Genomic DNA, 15133 nt, shown 5'->3' with positions numbered 1-15133 from the left:
TTTAAATCGCTTCGTCGAAATGTTGTTTTTCCTAACTTATAGATTCTCTTGGTGTTTGTTTTGTTTTCAATTTGCTCCGTGTTTTTGTAATCTACATCAGGGCTTTTCTCAACTTCAACGTGGACATCGACTGGACAGAAGCGTGATCAGTTCCTTCCCAGAATTCAGTTTTCTGGACTGTGTAACTGAGTGTTTAGTTTCACCACGTTGTGCATCAGTCAATTATTTCAAAGGAGCAAATTTCTGTGAACTTAACTACAAAAAGAAACAGACGGCGTATACTAAGTTCACAGAGAGCCCTGGGTGGGTTTACAGCGATAAGGACCATTGGCCGGAGGTAATTACCCTCATTGTTTCTAATTGTGTGCTTTTGACTATTTTTATTAGAATATCATATTTTATATCCTGCAAAGTTGTTAGAATGTAAATTGTCATATAAGACAATGTTAAGAGTATTATTTTTTAAGTACTTACGAGTTTTTACTGGGAGTTCTTTCTTTGTTATTCAACTATGCGGTTATTTTACAAGTATATGTATGTATTTTTTCTAACAAGTCCATTTTTAATATATGAACTTTACTTGATATCTCATGAAATATACAATGTAATTAAAAATGACTTTAATAAAGTCATAACAGTATAGTTTCTCAAAACAGACGGATACACCATGCGTCCGTAAAATATAAATTTGGCATTCTTTCTATATAAGTGACTAAAAAGACACATTACCGAAAGATTTTTAAGCAGCATAGTTTCAGTAAATACATGTAATTGATAATATTGTTGATTTTGACATAAATATTAAGGCGTAAAGTAGATGGTTTTTTAACTGACCCGTTAAAGATTAGATAAGGAACGATAGTTGTGTTCATTCAGCAATTTGTAACTCAAGGTAGTGTATTTTGGTCCTGTTAAATTTATTTTTCCTTAAATTTATTGTTCATGTATTAATCATTCTTTCATTTAAAACAAATCATTTTTCAAAGCAAACGTAGCTTAGTTTCCATCGATTTTTTTTACAGTTTAATTCCAAACATCGATTTATAATATTTTACTTTACATGTAGGAATAGGCAATGGTAAAACTGTTGTATCACGATCGATGAAACTAATATCTTTTATCAATATTGATATGTTTTTAACAGCTAGGAATAGATCAAATTTAAGTCACCACTTTTTCAGTATATGGCCAAAATCTATATTTCCTTTGAAATATTTGAGTTGACGTTAAGGTCAAGATCTAGTAAATGAAATGTGCCTTAAGATGTATCGGGGCTTAAAGTTTTACAAAAACACAATGAAAAACCGTTTTTCAAACTGTCATACTCTATATATGATGATGGAAATCAGTAACAAATATCGGGGGGGGGGGGGGGTGTTGTTGTTCATTTTTGACATATAAAATATATCTAGAATGCTCACAGTCTATCCAAAAACGGCCTTTAACAAGTTCTCGACCTCCTTTTTCAAATGATGTCAAATTTAATATAGGTATCATTATGAATAGATATAATGTTTCATTTTCTACATGATTCCTAAAAGGCCGTAAAGTCCAGGAAAATGATTCTTCTTCATAATGGTTCTAGCACCAAAAAGACACTCTTTAATCATCTACTAGATCTTTACCTTAACTGTGTGCCAAGACAATGTGATATTATACTCAGTCTGGTGATCAGCGTAGAAAAAAAGCGGTTGACGACATTAATCAATTCACTCGTATTCCGATATTCGTCTCTAATGAACAATTTGAAGAAATATAAACACTTGTGTGAAAGGATAAACTTTAAGGATTGAATGCATCACGCTTGGTTAATAGGAAAAAACATTTTCAAGCAATATATCATACCGAAAGCTAAAATTAAAAGAACAAGCCATAACAAAGCAATGGAAAAAATACCTATCTATACTCTTTCACTTGTCTGTTTTCATCTGATATGAAACCTTACACATTGTGAAATCTGTTGTTTATTTTCGTTTGCCAATGTTTTTTTAATTTTTTTTTCTTTAAATCTAGCAAGAAGTAAATATCCAATTCAAAACTACTTTTTATATGTAAGTGTAATGTTTTTTAATTAGATGATCTTTTTATTTGTAGGAACTAGCCGGAACATGTTCCAAGTCAAACTGCAGCCTCAACGAGAAATGTGTCCATACAAAATACACAAAGGAAACACTTTTTAAATGTGTTATTTCAGGTAATTTGACTATGAAACAAGAATAATTCTTATACCATTTGTAGATTCTTCCCCCCCCCCCCCCATTTTTCCACACAGAGGACCAGTTAAATTCTTGCATACGGGGTATTGTTCAAAACCATTTTTAAGCATGTCGTGTTCCTGCCTTATATTTGCAAATTTGTTAATTAGAAATATATATGCTAAGGTAGGGGTGACATTTTTATATCAAACTTTGTCAACGGACATATTGAATACTTAAGAGCAAAATACGAGGATTCTGTTTTGATTCTGTTTTGGTTCTAAATTCTTGAAGATTGTGGATTACCTAATCGAACAGGGATAGATCTGAGTACAACAAAACGAGAGGACGCCATTGGTATACACAGAAGGATACATGCCTCTTGTGCTGATGGATACTCCCAGTTTGGTTCAGGACGATTGAACTGTCAATCAAACGGGGAGTGGAAATACGACATCGTATGTAAAGAGAGTATGTAATGAGTTTTTGGACTTTAATAAGCGCGATATTTACTCCAATCTTAAAGTCAATATCTAGAATATAAAAGGGGCCCACAGCTTTATGAAATTCAAGATATGAATTCTTTAAATGTTGCTTCTTAACAATAGCTTTTTTTATTATTGCTGACTAATGAAATCTTTTTTAAAAGCCTACATTCCCTTTAAAACGGTATTAATCAAGCTCTTGATCTCCTTGGTTAAATGATGTTAAATTGAGTATAGCTATCGGGGCTACTGTAACTGTGATTTAAGATAGAATGTAAAGAAATTCTCTACAAATTTTTTTAACCGGTGATGTACGGAAAATAGCTTTATCAATTCAATTATGGTGTCATAATTGTTCTTGCACCAAAAAGACAGTCTGAAATCATATACTTGATACTTGATCTTGATTTTAAAGTAAAAATGTGAACATAGTTCATAGTACTAGCGACGACAACAATATATCAAAACCAAAACTATATTTAAAAAAATGTAGTGAAAACAGGCAATGAGAATGCAATATTCTATGTGAAAAAGAAGCATGTAACACATAGAATTGTGATATCCTGTGTAAGGTTGGAAATGTAACACACCATATGACACTTTGTGGAAAAGGGTTGGTGATTGATGCTTTTCTGAAACTAAAAGAGGCAACATCATGTAACCTGCAAGTAACACACATAATAAATGACACTGGGTAGTTATTCTGTTCTGACTGTTACAAGCACTGAAAAAGCTCATAGCACGAGCAATGTCAACAATATAGAATATTTCTGTGAACGTTTAAGCTTACATAATCTTTCCGACTTATGATTTTGAAAACTCAATACTTTTTTGGCAGTTATAAAGGTCTTGGAACATGTATTATAACACTGGCGAGTGCAAAATCAAAATAACGCACCCAAAAGCGTGAACTGTAATTTTAAGCAGCTAAACGTTTTATATAGTATTAAATACGTAAACAACTTTAAATGCGTTCTTATCATACAAATCATAGTTTGAAAAATCTTTGTGTTCTGCATTTTCGTACTTTTTCTTTTGATTTTTACTAACATTTTGAAGTCTAGTTTTACATGGATTACGTTATTAAATAAAATATGTATGCTAATAGTATCTGCCTTGTTCTTGTGGATATCATTGATGCTAACCGTATCGAGTATTTTGAAGTGCAGTTTTTATGTTGTCTTGTCACAGTAAATTATTTACCAGAACGAATAAAATGAATATGAATGAAAAGTTAACAGTATACAGAGTTGTTTTTCTTTTAGTTTGGGTTCATTACGGTTATCATGTTTATCGCCCATTCAAAGAAAAGAAGACTTGGAACAGGGCAAAGGTCCATTGTGAATCAATTGGTGCCTATTTAGTAGAGATTGAATCGGCTGAGGAAAATGAATGGATCCTTTTCAACATTGTTAATCAACATCTTCATTCGGAAAAGGGTAAGATGATGCTTACTGAGTAACTTAACGCATAATAATTTCTTAAGTGGTAATAAATGTACCAAATTTTACGTATATAGGAACGACATCAAACGTGGATAAACATTTTATTTGAAGAATCTATATTAGTGTATAATATTGACATAATTTACACATATATTTTTTCATTGAAATATTAATGATTATTTTGAATATTGGAGGATATAAATTTTTATACCAAGGTGAAATATTGAATATTATCGAAAATAAGTAATGCCATCTTTATTAGTAATTTTTATTAGTTTTCTTGATCACCCAAACACAATTTTAAAAATATTTTTTAAATATACAACACCTTTAAACTTATCAAATTAAAGAAAGTTTAGCAATACAGCTTGTAAGTACGTACCTTTGTGTATAGTAATAACACCGACTAAGATCGCCAAAACTTATTTAGTGGTTGAAAACAAATGATTTCAGAATTTGTTTTGGCATTTGGAATGAACATCAATGCATATTTCGTAATCAAGACAAAGTAAAAGTATCATTACCTGTTTAATGAAACACAGAACCATGCATTACTATTTGTATACTTTTCTGTTAAAGTATTGGTTCGGGTCGAAAACGTGAATATTGCCCGGAATATCGCTATAATATCAGGACAGTAACCATGTACTTTATATATACAGTGTGGACTGGGGGCAGCGACCAGATCAATGAGAAAGATTTTATCTGGAGTAATAGTAGAAATTCTGTCAATCATACCCAATGGTCACCGAGAGAGCCAAATGACATTGGACATTACGAGAACTGTATAGAGATGTATGCTTCAAATGGGATGTGGAATGACATTCCATGTACTTCCATGAACCCTTTCATATGTGAAAAACAAATCAACTGATAGACAGAGAACATAAATGATAATTACACAAACAGTACCGATCGGACCCACCCCAAAATTAGAGTAAAACCCAACTAAAACCCGGGTTTACTCTGACTGTTCTTTTTGAAAATTTGGGTCTACTTGGGGTTTAATTTATGTTTACATGGAGTTTACCTGGGGCTTACAAAGAAATTGCTTTTTGGGTCATCTGAACACACTTAAGTTTGAAACAAACCTGTGTTTTATCTGACTATCTTACTGCTTATAATTCCTGTTCCTTGTATATTCCGAATACACATGTAGTTTCTGCTATCAGGGTATACTTCCGATCGGGGTTTACTCCCTGTGTCCCCTCTCAATTTCCTTTGGGTTCACTCTAGTAAATTAAACCCGGATCAAACTTATAGTAAACCCAGAGAGTGAACCCAGTGTGTAGTTGGATTTTACTTTCTGTAAGAATGGGTGTAATCGGTACTATAGTTTTTTTGTTCTTAAGAAGGCTTGAAAGAAATATTGAGTTCAGTTGAACACTAGTTAAGAAAGAGAATCAAACAATGCAGTGGTATTTTTTTTACGTTATACAGCTGGCAATTGTGTATAACATAAAATTGAAAGTTTTAGTGACTGTTAACCATATTATTTCTTTCTTTTTTTCGTGGTATGTTACATTATTACTTAAATGGAATTTTTAATTAAAATTTATTAAGTATAATCAAACGATTATCTTTCCGACTTGTCTAATTTTTATATAGTGGTTTTTTGTATCAAGGGCTATTTATGTAAGATTGTTCATTGCAAAGCGTGAATCACATTGATGGTGATCGGTAAAGATTTTAATATTTTCCGTTCTAGGCATAGTAGAAATAAGTACAAATTATTTTGCTACATTAGGAAGTTTTATTTGCGATTATAGCTTCAATAAATGTCTATACATTCATTTATCGTATATTGAGAAAATTACTTATCAAGTATGGGTAATACAGTATTGGTGTTTAGCTGCAATCGATTATTCGTGGTTGTTTAATTGTACGGGATATTTCAATTTAATCGAATTACTCAAACAAACGCTCTTTACGCTGAAACAAACTCTCTCATTAACTTAACATCGAATAGAGAGAATATATAAAAAAAAATATTTTCTGTTCCCTACGAATTAAATGTGCTCTCTCTCTCTCTCTCTCTCTCTCTCTCTCTCTCTCTCTCTCTCTCTGCGTTATAGATTGTAAAATAAAATCCATGGCATTGAATAAAAATTAAGGTGACAATTGAATTATTTGTTTTGTAAACCTTATATCATTCATTGTGAATTCAAATACTCAGTAAGCAATTCACACATTTGCATTTTGTATAATAATAATGATTCTTTATATGAATACGTCTTTAGGCAAATTGCAAAATAAAAATATATTTTCTTTTAGTTGAAAAATCCAACAAATTGGTGGTCGTTATTATGTTACAAAAGTACTGTGTGCTGGGGAAAAACACTGTAGATATAGATAAACTATCAATCTTATTTCAGCTAGTTATATTTTAGCCGTTTTTCATTTACTAAAATCTTGTTTGCCTAAGAGACATATTCATATAAAACATCAATTATACTATTCTTTAGCTAGAATTTTATTTATTTTTATGACTTACATATCATTTGATATTTTAAAAAAATTGTAAACCTTAAAAGGATTAAAGCATCTTTTTTCACATAAAATTGTTTTGTTTTTTTTAATCTCAGTGAAATTTTTTTTCAAGTATTATTATGGTCTCTAGATTTATATACAGTCCGTTTAATCTTCTGATTTTCCATAAATATATGTTTTCCTTTATGATAATACTCTTGAATTCATTTAGTATCATCCAACAACACCATATCACCCTTTTTTAACACTGATGACGTAGTACGCAAGAAATAACGCGTGATTTCAGTCATAAAAAAGTCGTTTTAAAAAAAAAAGTAGTGATGTTCAGGAGGTAAACAATCTACTATAAACGAAATGTTACTATTTTTATTTAAATTCACATATTAATGAAGAGTATATTATACAGATGACACTCGATTGCTTGATCTTCCGACGTTTTTGATCTCTCAAAGTGAAATCGCGGTTCCGATTTTTTTTCTCTAAATAACCATGCAAATTTATTTTTGATCTCCATAACTCAGATCTATCGAAGTTCTTGATCTTTTTAAGTAAATTGAGGTCCCGTTATGCATATCTCATTATTTGTTTTCTCTTGATAACTCAAAGTGGTGGCTGTGTACACACGGGAACTGGTTGATTTAATAAATGATCAATCAAATCTAAAAACTGTCTAGCTATAAAAAAAACTCAGTTTTGTATTGTTGAAATCTACTAAAGTAGCTGAAAATACTAATGAAAATATTAGACTGCCTACCATACTATGAATGTGAACTTCTAGTTTTACGTTGTATTGTATTGTTTATTGGCTAAATTCAAATGAATTATAAGCTGTTGAAACATATGTACATAATTATAAATATATAATGCTACACTCTATCCAATCAAAATCAAACAGTTCGCTATTGACGTTAAACAATATTCAAAAAAAATATTATTCATACATGTACATTCATAGGAGGAGAGACCCTATAAATCAATAAATCAAATGATTATAATAATGATAATAATGATAATAATAGTAATATTAATAATAATAGTGATAGTAATAATACATCAGTTGGATGTACTAGTTATCCGACATCCCGTTTTTTACCTGCCTCACGCAGAAACATTGCGAGATGGCACAATTGTTTGCGATTATGAATGGCAAGGAGTTGAACTAACTTAAACATTGAAGGACGAGACCAGTAATATTTTTTTAAATACAATACCCGTAGACTTTTATAAAATGGACAGATAAGTATGAAATGGAATTCATCCTCGACTTCACCTAAATTACAATATTTACAGATACGCATCGATCTGACAGTTCCATTATATCGGCCTTGCTCTACCAAAAGCATATGCGATGACAGTCTATATTTTGTTAAAAGGACAACAAGGTTTTCCGGAATATTTTTACTCAAATAAAATTGTAACGAAAAAGTGTCAGGCAGATACTTGTACAATAAACATTTAGAGGATGACTCAAAAAATGCGTCTCTTTCCTGAATAAAAAAATCAGACAATCTCTGCTTTACAATTTTTAAGAAAACATTAGTGTTAGCCACATTTTGTGAAAGCCAGACCTCATGCATACCCAGAGATACTAATAATTCTCTGACATTAAAACACCATGTATTTGGTATCAACTGTGAGACCATTTCCTCATATACATTGCGTAATATACAATTTTCTGTTTTAATCAATTTCAACCAATACTTAATGATACGCAATTTACGTATAATACTCATAGGTAGACGACCTAACTCTGAATAAACCATAAAGTTTGACGTACATTTTTTAACTTTCAAAATTCTTTTACAAAAATTTGTGTGAACTCGTTCTATTTCATCACCAGAGTGAAAACCCCATATCTCGGAGCCATAGTTAAGAACGCTAGATACATAGGTGTCAAAAATGCTTAATTTAGTCTCAATATTTAAATAAGTTTCATTACATAGTTTTAGAATACCAAACATACATTTCCTACCCTGCATTGCAATTGTTTTCTGTGTAACATTAAAATTAACGTTAAAACCACTAGAAAAATCGACGAATTATATCATAAATATACGAAAGCCGTACAATGTTGACAATGGGCACAGGAAATAGTTAACTGTAAACGCTATCTAAATAATTAGCTAATTTCTTATTCGTTGTAATTACAAGCCGAAAACACAACTTCTATCATGAATAGCCGTTAGTCCTATCGAAAGTGTTTAACTTTAAATTTTTTACAAACCCTTACATGACCTGGCAATAACAATCATTCTATTAATATATTCAAATTCCTTTTAAAATTATTTCTTATTCAAACAAATGATATGAAGACTTTCTGTAAACAACTTTAAGCAAAGATTTTTTTAAGTTCATTTCATAGAACAAAAACTTTTATTGTTGACCAAGTACAGAAAAATATTTATTATGTGATAGTTTTATACCTTTTTATGTCAATAAAAGTGTCGACATACTTGCTCTGAAAAGATAAATGAATTTACAAAAAATCAAATCGTCAAAATTTCTTGGAAATAAAATAAATCAAAGTCAAGATAATTCATAATTCATAAATCGATTAAATCTACGTCTATGGAATTGATCGTGACACAGGCTCTATACCATATCAATAAATCAAGGCTAAGGTGTTATTTAAGATATGAATTAAACATTAAAACGTATTTTAAAGTTCATTGCAACCATTACCACATTTTTATTATTTCAGAATTGTCTTTTTATAATTCTCTATAATAATCCAATATTCCAGTGGGCACGCAACGTTGTCTCAATGTTGAGAAATGGTTGAAATCAAGTTGCAACGTTGATCAACCACTACTTAGCGTTTAATCAACGTTGAGGTTTCAACGTTGAAACTGAAACCATAACTCAGCGTTCCTTCCCCGTTGAAGACCTAACTTTTTTTCAACGTTGAAGACCTCAACCAATTTTCTACATTGAAACAGCGATTTAACAAATGAAACTGAACATCGAATGATCTTGCTGATCTTGGGAGTTATGCAATCTACGAAGCTTCTCTATGTCAGCTTGACCGGTAAAGACGCCATTGATGAACAAAGAAATTCAGTTCCTAGGTACCCTCGTGCAGTCAATACATTTATACACTAGCAAGAGCCATACTCTTCTGTCATATCGATTCAATCTTAAGCTAATTTTGCATGCATGTTCAGTAAATATAAGTAGGGAAGATTTTTAAAAAGAGGTCATTTTGAACTAAACAAAAAAGAACAAAGAAAAAATATGTGAAAAATATATACATATATTGCATATTGTCAAACCATTAAATTGGAAAATGAGAAATTACACACCAGTCCTACAAACAGGGACCGGGGGCACGGATACAACGTATGTAATTAGAATTCAAAACTAAACAAATAAAAAAAATACGAACTAGGAAGAAAACAAATCAACGGGGCCGAGTAGAGATCGAGTATAGCACGCTTTCGCGCAGCGTTTCATTTGTATTGTGACGTCATCTTTTTGCTTGGTTGCCGCAATGGCGTGATAGTTTCAACTGCAGGGCTGCATTTTACAAAAGAACTTACGACAAAGTCGTAAATATTTACAACCTCATAAATCGATCTTTAGAGATTATAACTGATATAAAAACATTTGTTCAAAAATATTTGAATTCCCATAATTGTATTTTTCAGCCATAAGAATAAATCATTGATTAGTTGATGATTAATTAGCATTGATTAATTTGGTCATAAGTCGTAAGTTCTTTTGTAAATGCAGCACAGATATTCAGCGAAATTTGTTCAAAATAGCTCGTTTGATGGGTAAAATTGATATTATATTGTGGAATAAACATAAATGTTTCGAAGTATAAGCTTTATTTGGGCTCGGGTCGAAAACGTGAAGAGGGTTCAGCAAGCTTAGCCCTCTGTCACGTTTTCTTAACGCGCCTAAATATTGCTTACTTCATATATTTTAAGACAGTAACCATCTATTTTATATTAATATGTGATGATCTATTTAATCCTTTAATATTTATTCGTCTGATGAGATACTGGCGCTTCTGATTGGTCAAAAAATTCTTTGATACCTGCATCAATAAAATTTTGCCGGATCTACTTTTCTAAAATGTTCTGATATTACACTATTTTTAGAACAAGAATTTCCAAAATAAACACTGTCAACAAAATGTAAAGTTGTGTCTGTTTTATTGACAACAAGCAAAATGCAACTTTATAAACATAAAATCATGAAAGTTTAGTCTTCAAAAATAAACAAAACACATTTTTTGATTCACGAAATAGAAAATTAAGCGTCTTCTCACGATTTCGTCTGCTTGAGATCAATCAACATTACTGCGAGGCTGGCTGTTCATATTGGCCTATACATTTTAACGGTAACACTGCTGTTCAAATTTGGAAACGATGATTTTTGAATTTTACACGTACTCGATCGATCATCAGAATAAACATCGTAAAGCAAAGCTATGCGTAATGCATCAATTCCTTCGGCGCATTCCAAGCGGCAGATATACTATTACTGTTTAACTTATATAGAAATTTTATAATTCTCTCTCTCTCTCTCTCTCTCTCTCTCTCTCTCTCTGTGTATTCTCTCTGTCTGTCTGTTTATCTCTCTTTTTTCTCTCCCCCCTGTCTGTCTCTGTTCTCTCTCTACCTGCCTCTCTCTCTCTCTCTCTCTCTCTCTCTCTCTCTCTCTCAAATTCTTTTTCATAGTGGATAACTTAATGACATGACAATGATGCAAGGTATGTGTAATTCAGTCTCAAAAATAATGTTTACGTTTGTTAACTGCCAAAAATTTTGAAGATACAGTGGTAACAACGTTATTGTTGACAAGCCAATCGTGTTAAATAGTTCGTGTAACGTGGGTGATCGTTCGTGTAACGTGCGGGATCGTGCGTGTATCAGGAAAATTGGTTTGCGTTTTTTACCGTGCGTGTTCGTGCGTGATTGGCGGTTTTTTCGTTTTGTAACTATTTTTACAGAATGCCAGGATTTATTCTTAAAACGAAGACAAGTAGTTTTTGTAAAACAATGAGAATTTAATTTTATTTTTATATAAGAACATTGACAGTTGTTAACATTCATTCTCTCTTTCGTTGTTAAATACATTTCTTTTTATTTCCATAGCTCATTCAATCCTTTGTTCGGTAGAGTTAGTTTTGCTTAATATCATAATTAGTCTATATCAAGCATCAATTGTGTCTTGACAAATAATTTCAATCATATTACCGAAAGCGAGACGTTGAATAAAAGCGGCAAAGATTACCCATTCCCCGTTTTAAACTAAACGATTATTCCCAACGTTTTTCTTTCAAATGAGAATACGATACGCATTATTATCTAGTAGATTGTATACACATTTGTCTGAAATAAAATTTATTTAGACGCTTTAAAATTTGAAATAAATAGAAATAAATCAATTTTGTACTGTAAATTATGAAAATATTGGATGTGAAAAATCGAAATTCTATGGAACAAGGTAACAAATTTACCTGTATCCCGCATAATTAAATCGTACGTAAGAGAATTAAATAACATAAACAGTCAACTCGTATGTAAATAATTTAGTGTAGTTTATGCATTATCTTCATTTCTATTACACGTAATTTTCTTTGACTTATGATAGAAGTTGCTATTCGTTATAGAGACAAAAAAAAATAAGTTGTGCGTGAAGCCTTTATATTGTGTATGGATGTGTAAAAGTGTGTACTCGTTAAATACAAAACAGTGCATGACTAAAGTACATGCCGCTTTTCAATAACACACAAACATAAAGCAATACAAATTAAAGTTATGCGTTTCCTTAATTCTAATCTTAAAAATTAATTTTGATTTTGCGTGTTTAATGGTGTAGAATCGTTCGGTTGCGTGTTTTATCGTTTTTGTTCGTGTATCGTGAAGATTCAGTAAGTTAGTGATCGTCCGTGTATCGTGCGTGATCGTTCGTTTATCGTGCGTGATCGTTCGTGTATCAGAATCGTGCGTGTCGTTTGTCAACAATAACGTTGCTACCACTGTACTGTTTATTCGGGGTTTAGTGTATCAAGTATGTCCATGATATTAATAGTTTACAATCGACAATAAAGGAATCAAATACTTATTAGATTATCAAAAATAAAGTTGATTTATCAAGTTTGTAAGTTTTTGATCTAATGAATCGATGAGAACATTTACGTTCCTAATTTGAGAAACTAGCCTTTCAATCTTGATATCATTGGATGCCTTAGAGTTTTGCTATACACACACCATTTGATTTTCAAGTTTTCTACAAAGTTATTACACAATTTTGACAATCAGTTTGAAGAACCAGACCCGTATCTCTCCTCTTGGAGTCACTCTGACAGTTTTGATAATGGACCTTTTTTATGAATTATATTTAAAACAACTTTTATTTGCAATGAGTTATAAATCTTTTTCGTTTGGAATTTACTTAATATTGAAGTCACGAAATGTCTCTTACTTTGTTACAAATATTAATCGCAGTGTTTGAGTGTCAAGCACTTGTATTTAAAGCAGTTAGAAATTTGACGACAACAGAGCCTGATGTTACTCAACGGACCATATATCATTTAAAAATATGTTTAAAATCTTGGTTATCTGGAAATAGGGCTGCTGATATAACGATTCAAAGAAAATTTGAGTTAGTTACCTATATCCGTAAAACTTATACTTAGTGAGATCTTCTCTCCTAATATATACAGCTGGAGATATTTTGAGATGGACGAAGAAATCGTTTTAAAAAAATCAAATTACATTTTTTTAAATTTATTATACTATGCAAATATAAATTCAAAAAAAAAAAAAAAAAAGGTCTTTTATCAAAACCTAAGAAAATGATCAGCGACTGTTTTGGTTTTACATATAATAAAATAACTACAACGACATAAATACCAATAATCAAAATGGTAAAGATCTAGTAAGTTATCAAAACTTTTGCACGATTCATTTGTATATGTATCTTTGTCATGAATCAGTATCTATTGTAATTTTTGTTGCGCATCAGTATCCTGTAGGAAACATCTTAAACATTCTAGTGTTACTAGTTTTTATACCCGTCGAGTACCCCTCTGAACAAGGTCGCCACTGTTTTGGTCAGTTCTTTTTTTAGTTTTGAGGTATCTTATTTAAACTGCCGCATTGCAGACCTGGAAAACAGTGGACACGATTTCTCCATGACAGGTTTGAGTAGCTAAGGTTTTGAGTAGCCTGGTACAAGAAATTGAAAAGTTTATATGCAACGACCCTTGATACAAACCAATTACAAATGCCTTGTAACTTGTAATGCTATAGATTCTTTTCTATTAATACGAACAGAGACAATTGCAACTATGTCGCCAGTGTTCGATAATAATTTGAAAATGAACAATACTTGTGCCGCCCTTATTTGTTCAAAAGTACAGTTTCCTCAAAGAAAAAAAGACATTCTTTGATCACAATAGTAAACGCTTCACGTCCTATTGGGAAAACCATTCACGTTTGCACAAGGCAGACACACAAACTAAAACTTGACTTAAGTCTGCTACCCCTCTTTGAGCATAAGCCGATTACAAGTTTTCTCCTCATCCTGTGTAATACTGTCTCTCTCTCTTTCCAGTTTTTGCCCATTTGTTAAATGTTCATCTCCAAATCTTTCCGCCAGGTGTTCCTTGGCCTGCCCCTATTGCGTATTACTTAGAGATAGAAAAATATGAATTGCGTTGTAAAATTATCTTTTGACGTGCTTAGAGTATGCACCTTCCACCGCCACATTCTCACAACATAAACCAGCAAATATTAGTTTATAAGTTCATAAGGTATTCTAATTAAATGTACTAAAAATAACGAAAAATAGAAGCATCTCTGAACGGTTTTGGAAATATATACAGGTATTGAATAGTACGCTATCGGATTTTGAATAGATTTAAATAATAAAAATGAATAATACATTTGTATTCATAACTTTAAAAAAGTTGAAAAAATTAAATGTTTGAATATATAACTTGGAGAAAGAGCGAAACATCATGATCTTAAAGATTAATAAAACATGATATAGTGATAATTGTCATTGTTTGGATTAAATGGATAAAACACTTAGTGAAAAATAAGCTTTCATTTTACAAAAAGTAATCCTACTAAAACAATACGATAACCAAATCCTTATATAAGCAATAACGGGTGTTTAATGAAACATGTAAATAAAAGAATTAAAGGGGGAAAAAAACGTTTTCTTTAGATTAAAAATAATGTAGTTGACATACACTACTTTTTTCCTGATACAACAGAAAGTACATTGTATGTTGAATACTTTTAGTTTCATTATATATATATACAGATAATATCAATCGATATCAGGTTACCAAAATTGAGTTGTTATTGCTGAAAGGTGAGTAAAACCATGCGACAAACGTACATGTAACAGTGTAATATTCCTAAAATTCAGCGTAAGTTTATCTCATAATTTTATTAATTTTATCATCAACAGTTCCTCGCTAAAGTGATGAATGATCAATGCTTTAAGCTGAACAACGCTCGTAAATAGGCACCGTGACACAGATACCTAT

The 15133-nt window shown here is 31.4% G+C and overlaps 1 protein-coding gene across 1 annotated transcript; it reads left to right on the top strand.

Annotated features, from left to right (window-relative positions):
- On the top strand, window positions 1-6125 carry LOC128172898 (neurocan core protein-like). The gene is made up of 5 exons (XM_052838636.1): window positions 1-337; window positions 2095-2194; window positions 2490-2666; window positions 3946-4119; window positions 4788-6125. The coding sequence occupies exons 1-5, from the start codon at window positions 20-22 to the stop codon at window positions 4997-4999; spliced, it is 981 nt and encodes a 326-aa protein (XP_052694596.1). The 5' UTR covers window positions 1-19; the 3' UTR covers window positions 5000-6125.
- The last annotated feature ends 9008 nt before the right edge of the window (window positions 6126-15133 follow it).

This window comes from Crassostrea angulata, chromosome 2 (assembly GCF_025612915.1).
Source record: "Crassostrea angulata isolate pt1a10 chromosome 2, ASM2561291v2, whole genome shotgun sequence".
NCBI lineage: Eukaryota > Metazoa > Mollusca > Bivalvia > Ostreida > Ostreidae > Magallana > Magallana angulata.
Note: the sequence above shows the minus strand (reverse complement) of the source record. Positions and strands in the feature narration are given on the sequence as shown.